This window comes from Hippoglossus stenolepis, chromosome 22, assembly GCF_022539355.2.
Source record: "Hippoglossus stenolepis isolate QCI-W04-F060 chromosome 22, HSTE1.2, whole genome shotgun sequence".
NCBI classification, from domain to species: domain Eukaryota; kingdom Metazoa; phylum Chordata; class Actinopteri; order Pleuronectiformes; family Pleuronectidae; genus Hippoglossus; species Hippoglossus stenolepis.
The window spans coordinates 11342947-11368495 of NC_061504.1; the positions used below are offsets into that span (position 1 = coordinate 11342947).

The 25549-nt window shown below is 41.2% G+C and overlaps 2 protein-coding genes across 6 annotated transcripts in view; one reads left to right on the forward strand and one right to left on the reverse strand.

Moving 5' to 3' along the window:
* Positions 1-25549, reverse strand: part of cacna2d4a (calcium channel, voltage-dependent, alpha 2/delta subunit 4a) — a 76158-nt gene that overhangs the window by 25463 nt on the left and 25146 nt on the right. The gene's annotated exons all lie outside the window — the stretch shown is intronic.
* lrtm2a (leucine-rich repeats and transmembrane domains 2a) lies at positions 1381-25005 on the forward strand. Its single transcript, XM_035147887.2, has 7 exons — positions 1381-2000; positions 8590-8782; positions 18695-18924; positions 19215-19340; positions 19858-19946; positions 20227-20384; positions 21633-25005. Exons 2-7 carry the CDS (start codon positions 8704-8706, stop codon positions 22151-22153), a joined length of 1203 nt encoding a protein of 400 aa, XP_035003778.1. The 5' UTR covers positions 1381-2000; positions 8590-8703; the 3' UTR covers positions 22154-25005.

Genomic DNA, 25549 nt, shown 5'->3' on the forward strand with positions numbered 1-25549 from the left:
GTATTAAAAAAATGCGTGGATCGACCAGAATACCAATCCATTAGATTGGCTTGGGATCCTTCTGTCTTTTCTCTTCACACAAAGTTTCCTGTCTGACAAGACATTGATTTTTCCTTTCATAAAACTTGAATATCAGCAAAAATAACACAATACAAAAATTATGAAAAGAAATAGAATATAAAAAATCTTTACTTTGTGCCCTGACAGGGACTAAAAGTTTTGGTTTGATGCATTATGGAAAAGACTAGTCTCTCATTTAGGCCCAGCAAGCCATGCCAAATGATTCACATGCACATTATCGGCACAATGTGTGTGTCAACTATGATTCAGTCCATAGAGGGAAGCAGCCAAGTAATTATATGCTGTGTGCAAACAAACACAGAGTCCCAGCTTCCTCCTTACACCCCTTTTACTCCTCTACCCTCCCTCTTTCTGTCTGTCACCTTCTATACAGACAGATTTTCACTGGTATCATGCAAAGGAAACATTTTTGCTTTCTCACAATGATTTTTCTCTAAACACACGACACACGCACTAACTTGGAGAACAATACATTGACTCATTTGCCTGGGATCTGACCTCGATAATAGTCCAGATCTTTATTCTTTATAAAATTTAACATTTTACCTTGTGGGGACCAGAGCTTTGTCCCTACAATGTAAGTAATTCAAAACCACACACATTCTTAAATGTGTGCTCAAACAACCATATGCATGAACACACACACACACACAAAGCCAGCCTTTACGAGAGCTGCCACAGGGAATAGATTGAAAATGAAAGCCGAGTGAGGGAGACGTGAGGAGAAAAAAAAGGAAAAGAAAATCGAGGGAGGAGAAAAGCCCATGAGGCAGAGGGAGATTCTCATCTTCACTGAAATCAGATGATCCCTCCCTCTCTCCCTCCTTCCCTCCACTGCTACAGCTTTCTTTCTCGCATCTCCTTCTCCTCTGCCTCCCTCTTTCTCTTCCTTCCTCCTACCTTTATCTTTTTTCAACCAACCTTCTCTCACCACCTCCCACTCTCTCTCTCTCTCCCTCTCTACTTTCTCCTCACCCTCCCATCCCTCTTTTCCTCCCTCTCTCCTACTCCTTCCCTCTATCTCTCCTGGCTTTCACTCGTTCGTATTATCAGTCTCTCTGTATTCCACCTCCCTCATCCTCTCTCTGTCACAGTGGGAGAGCTGCAGGCAGACAGAAGCAGCATACACTAATGTTACTATATTTGACAAGACACACACACACACACACACTCACACACACACTCACACACACATTCTCCTGCCACATGCACGACTGCACACACATATAGAAAAGAAGACAGGGAGGTGGGGGCACAAACACACACACCGGAAAGACAACCCTCAAGTGTACATGCATGGATAAACACACACACTCCGACGCGTGCTGAGTGCAGGAATCACAAACAGCGACACACAGAAGGGCTAGCGCGTGACGCCAGCAACGTTGTCTCTCTCTCTCTCTCTCACACACACACACTCCCTCTCTCTCTCTCTCTCTCTCTCTCCCTGTCTTTTTCATACACACACTCACGCCTCTCAGACGCACACGGCAGCGCACAAGCCAGGGAGCAGGACGGCGCTGGACGTATCATTCATACAGGGAATAGATCCGAAGAAAAGGATTAAATATCTCCATCCTTCTCCCTCTAAGGACTTTATCCTCTCTTCCCTACTCTTCTGTCTTTAAGCCTCTCTTCACCTCGTTTTTTTCCTCCACAATCCCTCATTTTTCCACAATTCATTGGTGGGTTGAAAGGAAGCCGGGGGATTGTCTCCATACAGAATCCAGGATTATTCTTACAATTTTCATTTGACCAGGATCTTGAATGTATGGATATCTTTACCTGAAGGGGACAGTTTTTCTTCAATGTTTCGTCCTGTGAGAGATTTTGAAATTTTGGTATATTTTTTTGGGGGGGGGGTGACTGAAGGCAGAAAGCTATAAAGGCTGGTGCTGTCTGAGATATTTGGTCAAAAGGTAAGTCTGTTTGTGATGTTAGTTTACCTCACACACACACACACACACACACACACACACACACACACACACACACACACACACACACACACACACACACACACACAAGACACTTCCTCATAACTGCTTCTCACCTTAAAGAACTGGAATTAAAGATGTACTATATCACCCAAATCAGACTGCAGTCGCAGAAAGACTTCCCTTTTTTTCCACTCAAACAAATGGGTATTTTTAATGGGGCTAAAGGTGCACGCTTGCAGGATTTGACTGGCTTAAAATGTCAGACGTTAACCTGTTTCCTGGATAAACACAACACACACATTCATGGGAATTGTTGGTGTGGTTTTGGGGCAAGGCTCGCAGAGGTGGGCAGCAGGAGAAGGTGAGAGGAAGGTAGTTTATTCACACATAAGTAGGAGTGTATGTTTCATAGGAAAATCAGACAGACAGGACTATCATATGATTTAAGTAGAAGGAAAAAAACATAATAATTAGTGTGACAAAGGCAAATAAAACCTGCTATGCAACCGAGATATTTATGGCTTTAAGATTAGAAAATAACAACATTCCTTTCGTTGCATAAACAGTAAATATTCTGGTCTCAATGGAAATTTTAATTAGCTAGATATATTGCAAGTTACATGGTATAGTTTTTTGCCACAGCTATAAAAAACACAAAGCATGCCCAAAAGGTTTCTGTAACTTCCAGGTTAAGGTTTGTTCTTATCTAGCTCTCGCTGGTTGAATGAACATTAAAAACACACAAATGTTACGTGGAATAATATAAAATCATATGAGGGCTAGTAGTCAATATATCGAGGATCTCAAAACATTTTGCATCTGGAAATGTTTTCCTTTCAGTGGACATGTATGGTAAAGAAAAGTCTCTAAAGTCTCTAAAACTCAGGGTGTCATGTGACCTGCAGGTCCAAATTTGGCCACCACACCGCTACTGTATCTCTGGGGGTGAAGTTGATCACTAACACCAAGTACAGAGTGGCCAAGGTCAGAGCTCATACAGCAGGTGTAACATCAGGGTGTTCTGAGCTCAACTAGTGCTACATGTCTCCTGCCAAACCTCCACATTCAATACAGTGCAATTCATGTGATCTGTCCCTCTTGCTTAATAAAAGCAACTATTTGGAGCTAACTTATATACAACTGCATAAACATATTACTTTGACATGATATAAAGCTACAGTGGTTTAAATCTTATGTCATTTTAATCAATTTTAAACCCTCAAAAGGTTTTAATTACATGGTGCCCTGTTGATTCTCTTTCTGATGCTGTTTTTAAACGGTTGTAACACTTAACACTTAACTCTAACCCTGTTTTAAAACGTGTTTAATAAAAGTATTTAACTGTTCAGTTATTATGTAATGATATACTGGGCACTCCACCTTGATGTCCCCAAGGCTCCGGTGGCTCACAATCGGGTAAAATTGAAAAATAATTGTTTTATTATCCTTCATGTAACGTAGGTGGATTCTAACATGGTTCCAGAGAACCAAACACTAACTGGTGCTGTGGTTAGTGCAGCAGTATGGCGTGTCTATTAACAACATGGTTAACACCTCTCATCAGACTGACAGCTGCTGTGAAACTGCTCATATATTAATTTCAAACAGACGCATGTAAACAGACTCTGTGATGCTACTGATGCACTTAAAAGACAACGTTGAAATGACTCATATGACCCTTGTACTCACAACAACTATATCCGAATTTGGAGTCAAATAAATATTTAGCTGTAGCCCTGATCTTAGGTTGGTCTATTGAATGGTCCTTGAATACTTAATATGTACATTTAGGCAACCGACATTATCAAACGTACTGCAATAACAATGATGCTAAAAATACACCATGCTAAATACAAAGTATAAAATACAACTTAGTTAAATACGAATTAGCTGTCATGTTGCCAAATCATTTCCCCATCACTTTAACATAATTAAAGTTCACATTAACCATAATATTTCTCAGGCATTTTCTTTCATACCTGATTCATACCATATCTGACATATGACCTGTGCCCTGTACATGTTCGTGTGTAAACAGTTAGTGTATTTTTGGACACAGGCACACTAAACTGTGTGTGTTTATGTAATGTATGTGTCTGCATACATGCATGCACATGTAACTATATATCTGAGCATATTTTTGCACCACGTGCCTGTCAACACATATGTGCCTCTATTCATCAAGCAGTTAGCATGTGCCTAGGTGTGTGTGTGTGTGTGTGTGTGTGTGTGTGTGTGTGTGTGTGTGTGTGTGTGTGTGTGTGTGTGTGTGTGTGTGCCCCAATCTCCCTCCTCTCCTGTGTAAGAAAGCTATTAAAAATTGATTTAGGGAGCTTGGCTGCCTCTCTCTTCCTTTGTTAGCAACAGTACACAGACACACACACATTCACACAAACACGTGCACCTTCAATAGCAGGTATGAACAAATTTTTTTATTGCAAATTGATGGTTTGGTTTGTTAGACAATTTGACATTGATAGACCTCTGAAATAAGGCTTAATCCGCCCAACCACTGTGTGGGTGTGTGCGTGATTGTGTGTATGTGTGAGTGTGTGCGTGCATGCGTGTGTGTGCATGCGTGTGTGAAGCTGTGGGTAAATGACTGGGCTGCGTGTTTACAACTGTGATGTCACTCATTCACACACCACATGCCTAAAGTCCCCGAAGAAGAGAAGACAGACAGAGACAAAGACACACATATGGATAATTATCCTATGGTGCACAGGTAGATTTCAGAATTACAGCCATATTGATTAAGAACTATGAGTCGAGCCAAGTAGGCCTGTCACAAGAAAGATGAAGCACACTAAAAAACTGGTCTAAGTAGGCAAATTGTGCGAAGACAGGCACACATACAATTTCACACACATACACTCGTGCTGAGTACAGCAGGTTTTAAGCTTCTCCGTAATGTTGTTTCAGTTTTCCTGTAATTGATGATCGTTGATTAACATCTTTTATTGTTGATTTAGTACCAACACAACAGTAAATGGCAGTGCTGTACATTATCCAGCTGTTGTGCATTCATCATGTACCTGAAGTAACAGTGTTTATGTCTGCACTACAGATGCCTTTTCACAAAACACACATTCGACTGTAAACACAGCTTGTGAGCCATTCGATCAACGTTCACTCTTACATTGTCCTGTTGACTTTGATGCAGAGCAGTGATAATGCTCAAAGATCCACACTGGACATGACTTTGCTAGATCACAAAATATAAATTTCTCCAACATGAAGGAAAGCGGGAAGATTCGTGATTCACTATTAATAACCTCTACCTACATCAGAGGGACTTATGGTACAAAACTCCAACAATCCAAGCTCACCACTCACAGCTGGTGGTTTCTGCTTTGCTATCTCAGCCCCCTGGAGTGTGGTACATTTTTTTGGGGGGAAATGCACATCAGAGCTCTGCACCAAGCCTCTGAAACACCCTGTTGAGTATAAATCCAGCTTAAGTGCAGACAGGAAACAATTAGTGGAATAAACAGGAAGATAAAAATAGGATGGAAAGATGAGAGGATTGAGAGGAGGAACAGAGGAGTCCAGAAGAGGGGAGGAGGTGTTACATGATTCCCCGTCACATGCAGGGGACACTTGGACACCCAAGTATTTACACGTGTGTGCACAAATGTGTGCATGTGTGGGCCTCTGCTCCCCCCTGTGTCCAGGTCAAACTGGTAAAAAAAGCTTTCTGAGAATAGCCTGACAAGAAGGGTCGCCACCACAGCACCCATTTAACGTAATGGGGACTGATGGCCGAACAGTAATATGTGGCTGCAGAGGTGACCTTCTGCTACACCTCCAATACATCATTTAAAAGGACAATCGCAGCATGACTGCACACATGATGGCATTTTGGAACATTTCACCATGTGTACTGATATTTCTCCTGTACTGTCCACTTTAGATTCTCTTGTGGTCCTTTTCCATCCACTTTTCTTCAATTTCAAGATATTACAGTCCAATGGGTTTATCAGTTGGCCAATAAATATCAGCAAATAGGAGCCTTTCACGGACAAATCATGTTTATGTTTGCCCAAATATGAAAACTTTTATTTTACAGAATAGTTATATCTTTTTCATTCAATATCTATATATATTGGTCGTATTCGCGCTTTCATTTTTATTTATAGTAATTTATAACAAAGTTTATGGTTAAGCTTTAAAATATCGCAAAGGTTTGATAACAACATCTTAGGAATTGTTTTTTAGTAAATATATTGGCCGATCAGTATTTCTAATTTCTTACTCCCTAAAATCTGTATCCACATCTACCTCGAAACATCCAAATGTCAGTCAGGCTCTAGATAATATAGAAAACAATTAGAAGCCAGTAATACACATCTCACATGTGACTGGGAGGCCAACAAGCAATAACCACTTGGCTTTGAACCCGATATGAGCTCCGTTCACCATTGCAGAATCTAGAACCACTGAGTGATGTTACTTTCTGCTCATTAAGCAACACCCTGCTTTCCAGCCAAACTGTTTTCCTCCTGACAATAAATAAACATAAAAAAACAGCCAACATGCAAACCGAGGCCAGATTTATAATCCCAATGACCAAGGAGCAATTAAAAACTGATTTCCCAAAGCTAGAAATGTCCAGAAATTGAAATATTTAATTTCATTACACTTAAAACTAAGGAACAATAGCATTCATTTGGATGTGTGAATAATGCTTTGTGAAACATTATATTCGTCTACGAATGAGGAACAGTATGGAAATGCGAAAAATTTAAAGTCTCTGTTGATATCACTTCCGCTTTTGTTTATACCAACAGTAAATGACCATTTACTTAAAAGAAGAACAGCTCCATTGTGCAACTATATTTCAGTCTAGAAATAAACTCACAACACCCAGTAAAAGGGAAAAGGAAAACATGTACAGCTTGAAATTCAAGCAGGAAAAATAACCTTCATTCTCAGCTGCCCGTCTGAATCTTTCAAAATTAAGCTTGTGTGCTCATTTGAAAAGAACAACTCATATTTCCCAGCAGACCCTGGCTAATGTGACTTTAATCACATGCAGGAAATCCATCTGCCGAATATCCTCGCTACATGCCTCTGTTCCTTTGTCAGGAGAGGGAGAGAGGGGATAAGAGAGATGGGAAGGAGAGCGAAAGACCTGTTGAATATTGAAAGATAAAGGTCATAAAGAAAAAGAAAAATGACAGAGGAATAAGTGTAGGAGAGAAGAGAGCGGGAGAAACTGCTCTTGGAAGAGAGAATATAAAGAAAAAAAAGAGAGAGCTCAGCGATTAGACAAGTGTTTTATATTTGCCTCAGTGTCTGGCAGGTACTAATAGCAATAATGATAACACAAATAGCACCACTGGGGTTCACATACACAATCTGTCTCTCTCTCACACACCACGCACGCACGCACGCACGCACGCACGCACGCACACACACACACACACACACACACACACACACTAGGAAGGTCGTGGAGGAGAATTTTAATGTCCAACCTGTGTTCCTAATGCACTTATTTTAACCTCCCCTCCCCTTCAGACATTTCCTGCCTTGTCTATATTTTACTATCCTTTCATCACTGTCACTGCACAAGCATTCACAGAGTGCAAACATGTGAACATTCACCTCTATTTACAGTAACTTAATGGTAAAATGAGCTGTGCAGGAAAAAGTCTGCCCTTTCTCCATAAACATTGAACAACACCCTTATCGGATTAGTTCAATATACTCAATATACTAGAATGTACGAAAAATGCCCTATTTGCAATGTTGAAAAAATGTCCTTCAACCGCACCAAAATTTAATGGGTTCTTTCGAGGCCCAGGCTCCATAATTGTTGATTTTCAATGTGTGGCAACAGTCAGATAGCATCATCTCTAAAAACATCTGAATTTCAGGAACTTGATGTTCTCTAGAGGCGACATCCTTGTAATTGTTTACTCAGCAAGCATCGGATTCAGCTCGGGTCAGCTGTTGCTATGTTACCTTCAGTTATTCAGCCAAGAGTTTTAAGGGTGTGAGCTGAACTCTGCTGCCTCATGACACTTTCTGCTTTGCTCAAGGGTATTCTGGCGGCATCGCAAGTGCAAAAGCACACAACCATTTATGTTCCTCTTCAATCTGCAGTACATTCTGCTTATTCTCACGCTTTATATCTCTCCGTATTTTGAGAATTCTACCTTTATACTCCTTACATTATGTTTTCCCTTCATCACTCTCTCTCCCCTGATCCTCCCTCTTTCTGTGTCATTCTCTGTCTCTCTCTCTCTGTGTCAGACTCTGTGCCAGACAGTGGCGGTAGGGGGTCTGTCTGTGGGAAAGGCAAACTGATTGTGTAAACTGCCAACGACTTACACATCTATTATTAATGCCTATGAAATACCGGGGGGCCGTTTGTCATATTTGGGCACATGCACAAACGCACACACACATTCACATTGTAAGCACACATGCTATGTTAGACACAAACACACACATCGTACATGTGTATGCGTATGCATGTATGTATGTATGTATGCATCTATGTATCTTTGTCTAAATCTGTCTGCTGTCTGTCTCACTTGTGTCTTCTCTCTCTCCTCAGGTGTTTTGGTGTACCTTTTCCCAGTCGCCGCCCTAGTGGAGGCTGCAGGCATGGTGGCTTGATGCCCCCATAGCCCCGCTCCTCCAACAGAGGAAGGCTACAAAGCTCTGTGTCATGCCCCCCCACACCCACCCCCCTGGCGGGGGCACTGGCCTGCCCCTGTCCAGTGATGCCTTCCACTTGGCCAGACCTGGTGAGTCAACAAAAGCCTAAAAAGCAGATCAAGAGAAGAGAGAACCTGACAAGAGGAGAAGAAACAATAGTCGTCCGTTTCTTATCAACTCGGCTCTATTTTATTCTCATCTATTGTACTCCTAACTACGCATGAAAGGAGGAACACTGTCTGTTTTGACAGCTGCTAATGTCAGCATGCCCAGCATGCTTGAACACACGCATACACCCCACACACACCCCCTCACCTCTCCACACACACAAAGGATGAGGGCATTGAGAATGCTGTGGCCATGTGCCAGGTCCTCCAGTGAAATGCCAAATTACTGTATACATTAATACAGCCAGCGGTCTGTAGAAACCAAACAGAGTAGGTTATTTGGCTCCATTTTCCTACAAATCCATTTTTACCTTTCTCATTCCCTGTACAATTCCCCTTCTTTACTTCAGTCCCATCTTTCCTTTCCTCTTCTCCTTTCCTGCTTTATTTTTCTCTACTCTCTCACATCAAGTTGGTCCAGACGCTTCCTCTGCTAATAGGCGAACGAGAGAGCTCTGCATTTCTCTCCTCTGTTATACATCTAATATAACTCAAACATACACTGCATTCTCAGCAGAAAATAAATGTTTTTAGAAAAGAAACAAGGGACCATAAAATGGGGATCTTTGTCCTCCTGTTTAAAAGGTATTGTTCCAGAGGCGTATGGCAAAAACACCCCCACAAACTGCTTTGTAGCACGAGGACTCTAAATAACAGGGCAACGCTATGTGTCAGAACCTCCACACACCCACACCCCTAAGTCGATAGATACACCTCCCTGTGAGCCACTCAGCCTCCCCCTGTCTCTATCCCACCACCTCATACCTCTGCCTTTTTTCTCTTCACCTGTCCTCTACCTACGTCCTTCCTTCCATCTCTGCATTAAAAATTCAGTCCGATTTAATTCCAGTCTTTGCCTCTTACTAGATTTCATTTGATTCAAGTTGTATCACTAATAATATCATAACAACAATATTGCTTAAGTCTTGAAGGAATAGGAACTGAATTAATCAAAATGTAACACAATATTTCCTCTCTCTGTCTCTCTTCAATTCAGTAAACTTTATTGACACAACTTCTGCATTATCATTATTGCAAAAATGTTAACTCAAATTCTCATATGCTTTATCACTGTCTCTTGCAAAGCTTGGAGGCTCACTAATCTCTGCTATTCCCCCACACCCACACGCACTGTCACACACGCACACACACACACACACACACACACACACACACACACACACACACACACACACACACACACACACACACACTCACACAAACAGATCGAGTAGCTGGAGTGTGCACATAATATGAGTAGAGAGGGGTATAAGCATCCCTTTAATTCTGATTTAATGACTATGTCAGATGACTACAGTACTTAGAATCAAATAATCAAGGGTGCTTTACCTTCCAAAATTGAGGAAGTTCATTTAGAAATTAAAGAGACCGGCGCTAATTCGGTGCAAACGTCTGAAATGTCACAAAACTCAAAGGTGTGACAGAAAACAGATTGAAAAGAAAAATGAAGTGTTAGTATCCTTCAGTGTCAGACACTGTTGGGTCATTTTTCCAACTAATGGCTGTGAAACTATGATGGAGTTTTGTCACCTACGTGGGACAGAGAGCGATATGATTTTTCTCAAAGGTTGTGGAAGAAAGAATGTTTTATGGTTGTTTTTGAGTGTCAAAGCCAATTTGAAACCACTGTGGCTGACAGCAAATGTTCTTGTGCCAAATTATAAATAAATGTATGTATCTCATCACAGTTCATTGCATTTATTTCACAAAAATGCCAATATAAGTGGTTTTGAAATTGGGTGGTTTTCAGTGTCTGCTTTTATTCATCCGAGTAAAACCAAATACTTCTAGTGATATAATAAAGATACTGATTTATTATTATATTCTCCTTTATTAGGAGTTTAGAAGATAAAACATGAAGCTTAATATAACCTAGCTTGCAAGGTTATAAAGACTCCTCTGTCTGGTGTTCATCCTTTCTGTTTAAAATTTACAAATAAATGTTGGTAATCCTTTAACATGTTTGTTGCTTTCTGTCGTTCTAACAAATACATTTTTTGCATTTTGCTTCTGGTAGGTAAATTATATTTAAGAATCTCCCTGACGATCAATAGTTTATGCTGAAGGATAAACACCATCCAGACATTTTCTCAACCATGACAACCTCCGTTTTTCTCGTTACAAAGCATGAATTATTTAATAACCATCAAGGTATAACCCATTACAAACCCTAGGAAGTTCTGGAAAGTGGTACTAAAATATCTGAAAGCTAAAAACAAACGGTCTCAACAGGCTTAAAAGAGAGAGAATGTCAAAGAAAAAAAACGGCAAAAGGTTAAACTGAGAGCAAACTAATGACAGAAAGAGTGAGACAGAGGAAGCAAGGGAAAATATGGAAACAGTGGGGAGTGAAGAGGAGGAGGAGGAGAGAGGTGAGATCAAAGCGGTGAAGTGAACGAGTGAAACACTGAGGAGAAGAAAGGATGGAGGAGGAGAGGCGAGAGAGGAGAACAGAGAGGTCTATGAGCGACACAGAGACCATATGGTGCCTCTAGGCCTTCACGATCCCAGCAGACTGTCTCATCTGACACAACACACACACACACATTTGAACACCAGAAAGTGTGCATTCATTCCTATTCACACATATACACACACACACACACACACACACACACACACACACACACACACACACACACACACACACACACACACACACACACACACACACACACACACACACACACACACACACACGGATCATACTGTGTGTGAGAGTGTGTTCATGTTACATTCCAAAACAAAGCCGGCAGATTAACTGACCACATAGCTTCTAATCAAAAGAGTGACGGGGAAAGTGACAGAGAGTGGGGGTGAGAGCAGTGAGGATTTGGCTTTGAATGGAGACCAACTGCACCAACTGAGGTTAAAGCATTTGATTTGGAAAGGAGCCATAGTACAGTGACTAAGGTTGTAGCATTATGCCTCAGAGCACAGCTGTAATACAGCGCAGTGACTAAGGAAGCAGCATAAGGTTTAGAAGGGAGCCACCGTGGGGCGAGAACCCACTGTGGTGAAAACTAACATCTCTGTCGGCCTGCAGCTGCCAGGTTGTTAAATCGAGTGTTTTTAAGACATTAGTCAGCTGTGGGTGTGTTGTAACAAACCAAATTCACTGCTGCGTGGTTAGTACCTGGTGGCACTTTATAAACACTGCCGGGATGTGGGGTTTGGCATGGAGCCACAGCAGTGTGACACAGTGTGTTGTCTATGTGTAGCATTAGGTTTGGAGTGCAGCCTGATCCGTTCACATAGTGTTATATGAGACTGGGAGTTAAGCAGAAACTGGAGTGACAGCTTGTTGGCAAACAATCGACGGCATCTGGCTGTATGTGATAACGTAACCGCTAAACGAAGATGGATTTTCTACTGTTCTATGGAAGTGATATAGGAACACAGAAATAATATCTTCTATCTTCTGTCAGGGCAGAGTGGCTCTGACCCTTTAACCTCTTTAGTGGTTGAAGTAAAGTGTTGTGGTGATTTTACGTCAGCTTGGTTATGAGTGGTTACGAGCATTGTGTGGGAAAGCTTTCTACTGCTGAGGTGACCTTGTACTATAGTGCCAGGTGTACACGATGTATGCAGAAAAATACATGCAGATGACTGCAAGCACAGTATACCGGGTTCCTTTTCTCTTCTCAAATAACCACAGTTGAGTTTTGATCAGGTACAACAGGAATGTGCAACTTAGTATTGGCACATTTTAAAAGGACATTGGCAAGGTTAAATCTGAACAATACTCTGCACCACAAACAGCACGACTGCAGCCCAGCACTTGCTGCATGATACTGACACAGAATTCCACCATTAAAAGCTATTTCAGTAAGGGTCTGATATGACGCTGATAAGCTATGATGGTCATAGCAAAGCCAATTCCTGTAATAAATAGAAAATTACACACCAGGTTGTCACAGAAAACGGCTGATAATCGTTCTGTATAACATAGTTATTTGAGATGTGTTCGATTTGCCTTAGTGAACTCTCCACAAGCCTCTGAAAAGGACATGTAATTAGCAAGATAAGATATCTCAAGCACTGTGCAACAAAGGTATCTAGTTAAGTCAGACTAACTTATTTTATTTAAACAGAAAGAATAATTTGATTTCATTTGCCATTTATATGTTGTAACAACTTGGCAAAATGAAGTAAATAAAACTAACTTAAGTAGATAAACATAACCCTAAAACCTTTTTTAAAACAACCTACTTCTTAGGTTCTTCTTATCAACAAATCCGTTTACAGCTCAATAAAAAAGCTCATAAAACATATTTGTGGATGTGTGCGTGCATACTTTTTGGATCAATACCATTTGTCTCTCCATCCCTTCTGAGGAATGAGTGGGCATACATTACGACCTGTCAAAGATCCAACACAGAATCTATTCTAGTCACACTGATGCAAATGTGACATCAACGCCAAGCGTCCTTTATTTTATTCTCAAATTCTGAATGTACTCAGCCGTTTGAGGGGTCAGTACAAAATGATGCAACATCCATCAAAGTGATGGTGTTGCAGTGAAATCTGTACCTGTTGTTTGCCGAGACTGCGGCTTCAAGTTAGGCTTTACTGATAACTTTTTTTTTTACAGAACTTCTTTCCACTTTATCTCTCCCTGTCTTTGTCTTACCTGCCACTCCCGCTAATTAATAGCCACTATCACAAAAATGATGTCACTGCATGTCACACACGCCCATGGGCTACGCTGTTGTGTGAGCGAGCATGTGTGTCACTACATATTGGTACAGATAGCACGAATTAGAGAGGCAGATCGGCCTACACGTTACCCACTCGCCCCTCCAAGTCAAAATAATGATTCAATCTCACCGATGCAGAATTAATGAGAAATGGACAGGGGGGAGGCAGAGATGGAGAAAGAGAAGCTGGTAGAAAAATGGACAAGCGTTAACACAGAGGGAGGAAAGAGAGGGAAAGATGATGGCAGAAATAGGGAGCGATAATTGGAGGTGATCCCATAGGGAGAGGAGGAAGAAATAATGTACAAAAATCAAGTTTTGAGACAGTCTACTCCTCTACTTCTCTTCTTCGTCTTTGCTCTCCTCATCACGCTGTCAGCAGGAGTACAGCCTAAACCCCCACACCGTGTCTCTGCTTATCCTCAACTGCTGTATGTGTGTGTTTGTGTGTGTGTGCGCGACCATGACGTCCTGTGTGCGAGTAAGCGATTATACACGGTTGTGCAGTGAGGCAGAGAGGTTGTGCGAGTGAGAGAGAAGAGATAATGTGGTTAAGGGATTGAAATTTGATGTGAACCAAAAAAAAAACTTATTTCCCTATTCCTCCTCTCTCCACTTTAACATCATCTAGAGCACTTGGTTGCTACGGTAACACAGCATTACATTGTCAATGTTGAAATAATGTGGCGGTACTGCGGGGACCTTGGTATTATGTGTGTGTTGTGCTTTTATACTGAGATAGTGAAGCCATGCAGTGAGTCATCAATGGAGGCAGGATACAATACAGTGGATATAGAGATTCCAAGACACATGCACGCACGCACGCGCAAACAAACACACACATACACACACTGGCTATTTTCCATCTGCTACCTAAATTAGGTCTCAGGTTTCAGTGGAGATCAGATGTGTAACAGCTTCAGACACATCACACAGAAACTGTTGCAGCTTTAAATACTTCCCTAAATACCTTTGACGTTATCATTGCTACAATTGAAACAAACTGGAGCTCAAATGTCACTGCAAATACTCGAACATTTTGGATTATCTGGCAATTTAATAAAACTAGATAATCGGATCTAAGATTGCAGATTAATCAGACAAATACTTTAGATATTTAGGACATTTACAACACTGAGATAAAACAGAGAAATTCAGAATATTGTCACATTTAAAAAGCTATAAAAGTCTGGTATTAATTAATTGACAAATTAAGTGTTGAGTTTATGCTGTTTTTGTTGTTATCTAGATTATGGTATATTGTATGTTGTATCAAAAGTCATCCCTACACTCAGTGTTGCAGCAGCAGGATAGATTTGTGTCAGACTCTTGCAGAGCATCGAGTAAAACATTTAAGAGTTAGAGAAATACAAGTGAGTGAGTCTGTTGGATGGAGGACAGCTGGTCATTCTAGTAACAGGATAGCACCAAGTCTGCTGCTTGCAAGGAAAACAGCTTGGCCCATGGTAACATGCAACTGCGCTCAGTAACAGAAGTGTCAGTGGTGATGACATCATAGCCGGGTCCGGTGTCACCAACTTGGGGCCCCTGGATATAAACTTACAGACAGCTGAGGCCCCCGGAGCTGTCTAAAGGAGTTGCCTAGGAGACAATGTCAAACATCACATGTCATCTTATCCCAGAAATCTATCTATCTATCTATCTATCTATCTATCTATTGCGATAAGAGTCATGATCAAACAGGAACATCTTGTTGCATTTTAATAGCGTGTCTTAGTTTGTTTCCTGTCCCTAAAAGCATTGCCAGCCTACATTTGCCCTAAATGGCAGCACTTTTGACATCATGTGTTTTGGGATTCTTATAAAAGATTCAGTCTGAAGTCTGTTTGGACTGAATTAAACTGCACAGAACCACTCAAACATATTTGGACTGAACCGCCCTATCTTGCTCCGACTGTGGCCTGCATTTTTCCTTCTGGTTTGGCTGCGTGGAGCGCCACAGCGGAAAGAGGATCCGGAGCAGCTAAAATAAGCGTTAAAACAACAACCACCTCCTCCACGAGAGCAGCTAAAACCACTCATAAATGTTGGAAGATAAGCTTCAGTACTGAGGGAGGCAGGGGGAGTTAAAATGTAGAGTAGTGAAGGGAGAAGAGAGGAGTGATGAGGGGGAGTGAGGGGAGAAGAAGAAGAACTTTAACTTCAACCACAATTTAAAATGTGACATGATATGAGTAGGACGCAGCAAAATAAACACAATTTCTCACTCTCTGGCACTCTCTCTTGGTTGTATAACATCGCTGCTACCTCTTAGCTACATTGTCCACACAAATATCGTGCTCCACTCTACCTTTTCTGACCTGTGCAGCTAAATATCTGCCCTCCAAAGCACTTACACTACAAAGTAAGACAGCACCTGACTCTTCAGGACACTGTAAAATCTCTCTCTCATCCATTTATGAAGGGGAGTAAATTTTCCCCAGAGATTAGGATTATACCACGGAATCGAGCAGAAAGGATAACGGATACAGGAATAGGAGAGAGTCCAGCACGGAGATCTTTCTCACGAGGCCCCCGTCTTTATTCTCTGAATTTCTGGTATGGAATGTGTTGGCTGTGCAGTGTTCTGGTTGAGAGAGGTCATCTGCTGCCTGGCAGGTAAAAAAAAAAGATGCTATTCTTAGACTGTTGTCAGTGTGTGTATTCGCAGAATGATACAATGGCATTTCCCGAGATTTGCACAGTGTTACACTCAAGATTTATCAGACATGGAAACTCAAATTTCAAGTTTCAAGGATGAATGCGATAAATATGATTAGATCCTTCTCTAAATATGGAATAATTTCCCAGACTATATATATATTGGCATATTTTTATTTTTAAAAGGGTATATATTATTACCCATGGGGAGCTGAGATGCATGAAAATAACCCTTTAAATAAAGTTAATAAAAATAACTCCTGGTAACCTCTTAATGGACTGAACAGTTAGTTGATGTTAATCCAAAATCTTGCTTTGAAAGAAATTGCTGCTCTTGCAATCCAGAAATGACACTGAAATTTATTCCAGCATTTTCATGGAACAAACGTAACAACAGGAAAGGTGTACATTAATAATGGCTGAATTTTACATTTAGCTGCTCTAATGTCAGGGTCCTAATAATGCTGGCTCTGAATATCTGCAGCAAAAAAGACTTTTGTAGAATCAAAATAAACTTGTAATTCTTGATAAATGCTTTTCTTGTCCGAATACTATGCAGAAAAATAAATACAGACAGGCCTGGAGTTAAATCTATTGCAAATCTATTTCAATGATTGCAGTAAAAATTACAAAAGCAACATTATACCAAAAAGTTACTTCTCAACTCATACTGCTCTTATTTCCAGTCTGACTGCATGACATTTAGCATAAATTAAGCTAAAGTCCACCCTTGATGATTTTTTATATTTTCTAGATTGTGAGACGTGTTACTCGAGAAAAATGTTCATTATGCAATCACCCATTTCTTCTGATATCAAATCCATCCATCTCACGTTCATCACAATTTATAATTTATTGTTTTTAACATATTGCACTTCGGACTTGCCAGTAAAGGGCTATTTCACAGTGTTTCATCACAGTCAGAGCCAGACAGCCAGGATGTGTGTTGAAAGGAAATTAAGTCTTGATTATGAGAGGAGAGGAAAGAGAGAGAAAATGATTAGTGGTGAGAAGCAGATGGACCACCACACGCTGTGAGAAAATATAACAGAGAGCGGGTGAGACATAGTGTGACAAAAGACAATGGCACACTGAGAAATAGATGCTAACAATATGCAGATGATGCAAGTGATGAAATCTGCAGGTGAAGCAAGAGAGGCTTGTCAGAAAGTGAAAAGTGCTGCGTCTGTGTCTGCAGTTAAGACAGTGTCGTTTTCTTAATATCACACTTTGTTGGTGCTTAACACACACCCACCCACCCACCCACCTACCCACCACACACACACACACACACACACACACACACACACACACACACACACACACAGACTCACATATTCACACATAGAGATAAAGCATAAGGCGTGCTGATAAGCCATTGGATGGAAACAAAGTCAGCCACTGTAACGAGACACAGGGGGAATACACAGCAGCGCCGAGAGATTCAAAGTGAAAGGAAATGAGAAAGATAAAGAGACTCAAGTGGGAGAGAGAGAATTACAGAATGTAGAGATGGACCGACAGGCACAAAGGCAGAAACACTAATACAAATGAAAAAATAAATAAATTAAAAGACCTGAATTTACAGAAGGAAATCAAAACAGAAGTAAAAAGAAAAAACATATATTATTTATTTAGAACGAGAGGAAAACAGGGACAGGAAAAAAGAATGAAAGAGGCAGAAACCAGAGAAAGTAACGAGCCGAGAATGAGTGGAAATATTGGAATGGCTGTAGTCTGCAAGATAATAAAACAGAGGGGATTTCCCTCATGAGTGTCACTAAAGAGACTGCTGTGAGCTGAAAACACACACACACATACACCCAAACACACAAAGACAAAGACAAAAGAAAAGACAAAGACAGACACACTTGCTCATAAACACAAGTAGAGCTACCTTTTGGAAAAGCCATAGCTTCATGACTGCAGAATAGACTGTTGCCATGAAAATACCTAGAGTATACTACATACACACACACACACACACACACACACACACACACACACACACACACACACACTCTCTCTCCCTCTTTGCTCTGATCGTTCAGGCAGTCTGCGGCTGACATTTGCAGAATAACTGGAATTTAAAAACCTCAATCAGACAAACGGTGACGACTCTGACCCTCGGTGCAGGTTCGAAGTTTTACCATCCATAAAAACACCCTTTGAAAATGGAAATTTCCGATGTAATTCTAGTATTTATACAGCGTATCAGAACCATAGGAATGTATTTTATTAGAACGTTACTGGTTTTTCATCCCTCTCACAGTCAGTTTCTTTACTAGAAAAAGTAGTTTATCAAATGCACAGCAATACATAACTGACTAATTGACTATTTTATATCCAGTGTCTCTGCTGTACTCATCACTGTACAATAACTCACAGGAGGAAGTAAATAACCATGTTTATTTTCCTCTCTTCTTCTCTCCAAACCCGTCACCTCCCTCAGTCTTCCTCTGTGTCCTCTGCCTTCTGGCAGTACTGCTGCCACCGGCCTCCTCCTGCCCTCCTCCCTGTCTCTGCTCCTCAGATGGTTTGGTGGTGGACTGCGGGGGCCGGGGTCTCTCCTCCCTGCCTCCCCTGCACCTCTTGCCACCCGGGAGCCGCTCCTTCCTGCTAGCCAACAACAAGCTCGCCTCGCTGGGAGCCTCTGCCTTCGCTAACCTCTCCTCTCTGGAGGTCTGCATCCCATTGTTTACTGTTGCCAGAGAAACGTTTCTTGGCCTCACAGTTAAACATGTTGTGGGTTGTTGTGTTGATGTTGTCTGTGGCGTGTGCACTGTTTTCTGCACTGACCTTGCAAACTGAATTTGAGAGCGAGAGTCTCATAATGAAAACTCTGCTCTCAGTCTAGAAAGTAAAGCAAAGTTGACATTCAGTTTTCAAGTCTTATCTTTAATAAGAACTTCAGCTAATTGTCGAACATGCAAGTATGTTTTTAAGTGAAGATATTTTTGTATGTGTTTCAGGAGCTGGACCTTTCTAATAACTATCTAGATAATTTACCAGCTGGATTATTCAGAGACATGTCCAACCTGACGAGACTGACTCTGCACAACAACTCATTAACAGGGATGGAGAGAGACCTCTTCCAGGTGAGCACTGTGTATAATGCATCTCACTAACAAGACCAAAGAGCCTTTTTTCAGCCAAGACGTAGTTTGCAAAATTTTATATTGTAATTAATGAAAGACCTCATCTCAAAAAGCCTGTAACATGCACATTTAACTTGTATAAGGCGATATTCCATCTAATTACTCACTCACTCCAATAAAATACTTTGTTAATAGTGCAGCATCAACTCCTGGGTGAGGCTCAACAAACTGTTTAGGAGTAGCGCCAAACCTGAGCAGATATGCTGACATGACTGGGCTCCCGTCCAGCTGATAAATTAATAATGAACCATTTGCTCAACACTTTCATCCACTTTTATCTGAACCAAGGCAGTGTGTAGTATGAGGTTGTGTCAGGACTTTGCTTGGGAACCTTGATTTTAAACAAGATTAAGTCATCAAGTGATCCTAGCTGTGCACTGGGGAAAGACACAAAAATAATCGTAATGTAGTGTATTATATTGAGACTCGACAAACGAAACTACTGATGTTTCTACAGGGTTTGGGGGGCCTTCAAAGTCTGGATCTGTCCCTGAACGGACTGTCCTCTGTTCCTCTGGGGCTACTGGATGAGCTGCAGAGCCTCAGGTAGACACATATCGACACAAACATTCACATTTCTTCATTTTAACATTCCCTTACAGAGCCCCAGACCAACACTGGAGTATGATGACAATCCCAGATTGTGAACATCATAATAATCCTACAATGAGAAGGTCAATCAGATTTTTGAGAGTGGGTGGATTGATAATAATAGCAACAGGGTGATGTGAGGATGTTAAAAAGAAGGATTTCCAGTCTACAGTGTGAGCCTGAGATGGCAACTATTACCCAACAGTGAATTAATTATATTGTACTTATTCCACAGGTGGCTGTCTCTGTCGGGCAACCGGCTCCATGGTTTAGAAAGGGCAGCGTTTGAGCCCCTCGCCAACCTGCAACATCTGGAATTGGGAAACAACCCCTGGGAATGTGACTGCAACCTCCGCGAATTCAAACACTGGATGGAGTGGCTGCTGTACAGAGGTGGGTGCTTGACTTCTCTTACAGCAGCTTTGAATAGGGGTGTGTTTGAATAAGTGGAAAGCACAAGAGGGCAAAGAAGTCATGAGTTAGTGGGCGAAAACTAGAGAATCCAAGTTTACCTCAGAGGCAGATGAGTTGTGCTTTTCCATTTCTGCATCCACTGTGCTTCTAGCGCCAAAATATAATTGCACTGGTGTCTGAATGCACATTACCACGCTCATTGTGCGTTTGTGTCCAGTGTGTGTTACCCCACGTGTCTCTGCAGGCTGTAAGTACATCAGATAACCACAGCTGCTCTCCGCTCTCTCTTCATGTGTAAAAATCTACATTCACCTCAGCGCCTCGAGCCTCAGCTGCCCTGCTAATGAAGCATCTCTTCTCTTTTCTGCTCCATTCTCCTCCCTGCTTCATTCTGCTCTCTTCTGCTTTGCTGGGCTCCGCTCTCCAGCTCAGTTCAGAGACAGAGACGGACCTGATCATTTAATAATCACCAGCGCAGCGGGGAAAACTACAAGGAGGCATTTCATAGTTGAACATGAGAGCGTGGCAGTGTAGTATAGATGATGCACGATGTGTGTTATAGGAAATAACACAAATCACCGAACAAGAGGGAAAAGCTTAGTGACAGCAGCCTGTGTTGACTTATGTCTGCTCAAACCACTTCAAGCACACACAGCTGGGATATTTGGGGATATTTGGAGAGAGAGAGAGCTGTGTTTGAAGAAGGGATTCTCTTGTCACACAGGGACAAATGCATCGGGTGGCTAAATACCACTTTCTTCATTTGGTCTTTCTACGATCCTCTGTCTTCGTCGCAATGATTCTGATGCTTAACCTGTCTGAGGGCACGGACCAGTGGTTGTCTAACACGTGACCGTGAGACAAATACTACGTGTGGAGGCAAATGAAGCATGTGATGATAACAAAGTACATCCCCCACCCTACTGTCACCCTATGGGAATTAGTGACTCAGATGTTTCTCTCTTCCGAACACACACTAGAGCTTTGCTACAGCTAGGCATGTCATCTTATGAATTATAGAAGAGCTTAGTTGAGGCTATCTTCAACTTAGTGTGGAGGGCACAGCAAACTCTCTGTGAGTGTTAAGTGATTCATGACTCATCCTAGATTTGGCGTAACCACCCGCCTCACTGTCTTTTTCTCTCTCTCAGTTAATTGGTAGTACTTTACAGGCACAAGGCATTTAATAAATGACCTCTCCATGTCCTCTTGTCTCTGTACCTCTAGGGGGGAAGGTGGACGCGGTGGAGTGCACGCTACCGAAGGATCTGCGTGGGCGAGACATCCGCGGTGTTCCAGTGGAAATGTTCAACTACTGCCTCCAACTTGAGGACGAGAACGGAGGAGGTGAGAGTTCCCGTACTGGACAGAAAGGAGGTCCACCCTGCAGCAGGAACGCTCTTAACCCCAGTGGGGCGACACCAATTACTGACAACAGCGTCAACACTGGTGATGACTCCTCTTCAAACACAGGAGGTGGAGGCGCAGGTGGGGAGGCACCATCGGATTGTATCCGCGCTCGTTACAAGCCTGTGAGCGTGCGACGCGCCATAGGCACAGTAGTGATTGCCGGTGTGGTTTGCGGCATCGTTTGCATCATGATGGTTGCAGCTGCGGCCTATGGCTGCATCTACGCCTCCCTGATGGCTAAATACCAGAGAGAGCTGAAGAAAAGGCAGCCGCTGATGGGAGACGGCGAGGCAGACGGGGAGGACAGGGAGGAGAAACAGATCTCCTCTGTGGCCTAGAGGAGTGATGGGACTGAGGATTGGCGTGTCAAAGGTGAAGGTTGAAAGGGTGATAATTTAAAGGGCTCAAAGAGGAGAGAGATGGAAGAGTTTGCTTCATGCACATAAGACAGTTATGGTATCTCTCCCTCTGACTCTCAAACTGGCACCTTTTTCCCACTTTCTGTCTTCCTTTCTTTGTCCTCTTTCTATTTTTAACTCTCAGTCCCTCTCTCGAACAAACTCCCTTGCACACATACCTTATCTGTTCCCTGATTTTCTCTACCATTTGGAGACATTCTCACTGCAGTATTTGCTCCCAATCATCCGTCCAACTCCTACCACCTACTACCACTTGGCCAAGAGAAAAAATTAATTGGTAATATAATATAATACATATCATTTAAGCTATTACAAGACACTTGTGGTCAGTCAGTATTAGTAAAAGGTGGATTGAATTTTCAGGGATTTACAGTATATTCAGTGGTGTTTGGACCAATATTCATAATAATGAGAGGAATGCACGGCTTTGGTTTTGTTTGTATCTTTCTCCTCCTAAACTTTGACAAAGCCAGTAGTTTCTCCAAAAAAAACAGGACCCCAAGCCAGGACCCTTCACCTTTGTCTGGCCTAATGCTCCTCTTACGTTCCTTTGGACCTCCACATCCCAAAGAAACAGACAACACTGGAAAACGTGGAGGAAACAAGGAAAACGTTTGTGGATAAACACAAAGAGATGTCATTTAAATAGTCAACACCTCTTGAAATGGGGATACTAAGATTATATGTTGATAGTGAATTAAACATGGACTACCCCATGTCTCTCAAGACTTATTATGGAGGTTTAATGTACGGCAGGAAACAATCTGCATTGATTAAATAATTCATAATTTGTGGATGACTAGAAATAGACCCTGTCTGGACCACGTCTGTTTCTCTCTGGATCTTCTCTGGACAAACAACATCCCTCCAGTTTGGAGCTGATAGGTGCATGAGATTCTACAATGGATGTCATTTATCATTTCAATGGCGAACAAACCACTTAACTGAAATATGAATTTTCCTGTATTTGTCCCTTTTATTCAGAAAAAGGCTCTTGCTTATTTGATGCTCGTTAAATGATCACGGACAGATTAAAAGCCTGGTATCATGGCGAAATAGGTGTCAAATACATTTTCTGGTATGACTTGGAGTAAGCTTCGCTCAGAGATGTCTTCACAATTGTTTGGATGAAGCGATTTAAAGGACCACAGAATATATTTTAAGGCAAATGCTCTTTGTTCCGAGATTTTCAGGCTGATTTCACCCTCAGAGGTTAAAGTTTGCTACTGTGGCATGGAAAAACTATCTCAGAGAACCCTGTCTCCTGGCAAGGACTACAACAATCCATCTAAGGACTACAAAATTCAGACTCCTGCACTTTATTTCCCTAATCAGTTACCCTCTGGTCTCCCTCTCCTTCTCCCTCCCTCTTTCTAAGATGGAAGATTTGCCCAGAGGGGTTATAATGAACAAGGGATTAAACAGAAGACGCTGCTATTTTTTACCCCACCTCCTTCTTGTCCCTTTATCTCTCCATCCATATTTCCATCTAGTGCTATTTATGGGAAGTTGTTCACACTTCCTTAAAGATTTCCACCTTCTGTCTTTCTTTTCCCCTCCCGTATGCCATGTTGTTGTCCCTTGTGTTTTCCCCAAAGGATCTGCAATATGCAATGGAAGTTGTGTCACTTTAACTTGAAAATGTACTCACTGCCAAAGAGTCCTTGTGTTATCTACTTAGCAATCACCTATTTAAATCTGTTCAAATCTTCTCAATGCATTTACAACAAAAGCCAGCTGATTTGATTTACATAAATATGTTTTCTTGAATATCCTAATTGATGCATTTGAAATGTTTATTTAAAATCTAAAAAAATCTGGCTTTCATTGCATATTGCTTCCCAACAGTAGAACAATTGTTCCTTCTCAACTTTTAATTGGCTGGAAAGTAAACTCATATTACTAGTGTGTTATCTTATACATGGGTATGATAGAGATAAATATTAATATACTAGTCTCTACTATGGTGTGTTGGCCCAGCGATCCCCAAAATGTTTTTGACGTGACTGTTCATGGGTTTTTCTGTATCTATTCATGATGTTTGTCTTTTGTTGTGTTTATAATGTTGATATTTCGTTTTTTGGTTTTAAAATCTCTGTAATGTTTGATTATTTGTCGTGTTATATTTTTGTTCAGTAGTTGGTAAAGTTTCTGCAGGAGGTATAGAAAGAGTTTGGCCAGAGCATAAAAATGGCCCCTGTTACTGCCTCATCTCTGAAATGAGTATATTAACTTTACTTACTGCATTAAATGACATACACAGAAGTAACCTTTTTGTATTATTATATATTTTTAATCAATTTTGTAGAGATAGTTCTATGTCCTTCAAATAACTTATATTATGCTTGATGCTCAAGTTTGATTTACGATCATTTGATCAAACTAGTCCATTACTGATCAAGTTTGCACAAATACAAAAGATGAGGAAGGAACATGTGATATAAATAATATAAATCAGGGTTAGGTTTGAATCAACATTTGGCATCGCGAGAAATGTGTGAAAACCTTGTAAAATTATGTTTTAGAGGAAATTAAACAAGGCAGTTAACTTCCCAGGGCTGTAACGTCTAAACTCTTTCTATACATGTAGAAATATTTACCTCTCACCCCCTGGTCTGCAGGTCTCATGTTGTTGGTAGCTAAGTATCTTAGCTAGCTGAATCCTGTTCCAATAGCTTGTGTGTGTGTAAAGAATAATAAATTATAGTTTGCTACATAAAAAAGCAGCAGCCATGTTGACTGATGGCCTCAGAGACTGCGTTGCCCAGAGATCTATGGTGTGTTGTGTTATTATGACGATTGTGATTATGACGATGATAGGATGATGATGCTGATGATGATGATGAAGCATTTCCTGGTCAATATGCATTGATTTAAATAAAAACATATCACACTTATGTAAGATTTAAACAAAAAACACCTATTCTTTCAAAAATGATCAATGGCAAAAAATAAAGAATATTCAGTCTAGGAAAATTAAAGGTTGGTAAGGTTACAGACTAGATTTTGGACAATTTACACATACACTATGGTTAATGCTATTAAATAATAATAACATAATTATTAGATTTACACACACCACAATGGCGTCATATAATATTTGCCAGTACCCAAACTTAGTTTAAGTGATTCCGGGTCCTTTCCCATCAACAGTGGAGGGATAATATTGATTTGCAGTAAACAAATGACATTTTTGGTGTCAGAAAATATGATGTTAGTAGATAGACAGAAGCAGCCTCAATTGAGAGCATAAATCAGTGGTGATAACAGCTTCTCTGTACACAATCCTATTTGCTTTGTCCCCTGCTCTCCATC

What these genes read in the sequence shown, in the direction of transcription:
- lrtm2a (XM_035147887.2), top strand. Translation starts at nt 8,704, where the DNA reads ATGCCCCCCCACACCCACCCCCCTGGCGGGGGCACTGGCCTGCCCCTG. An exon ending in CTAACCTCTCCTCTCTGGAG is followed by an intron (nt 18,925 to 19,214) that starts GTCTGCATCCCA and finishes TATGTGTTTCAG; the next exon opens with GAGCTGGACCTTTCTAATAA. An exon ending in GATGAGCTGCAGAGCCTCAG is followed by an intron (nt 19,947 to 20,226) that starts GTAGACACATAT and finishes CTTATTCCACAG; the next exon opens with GTGGCTGTCTCTGTCGGGCA.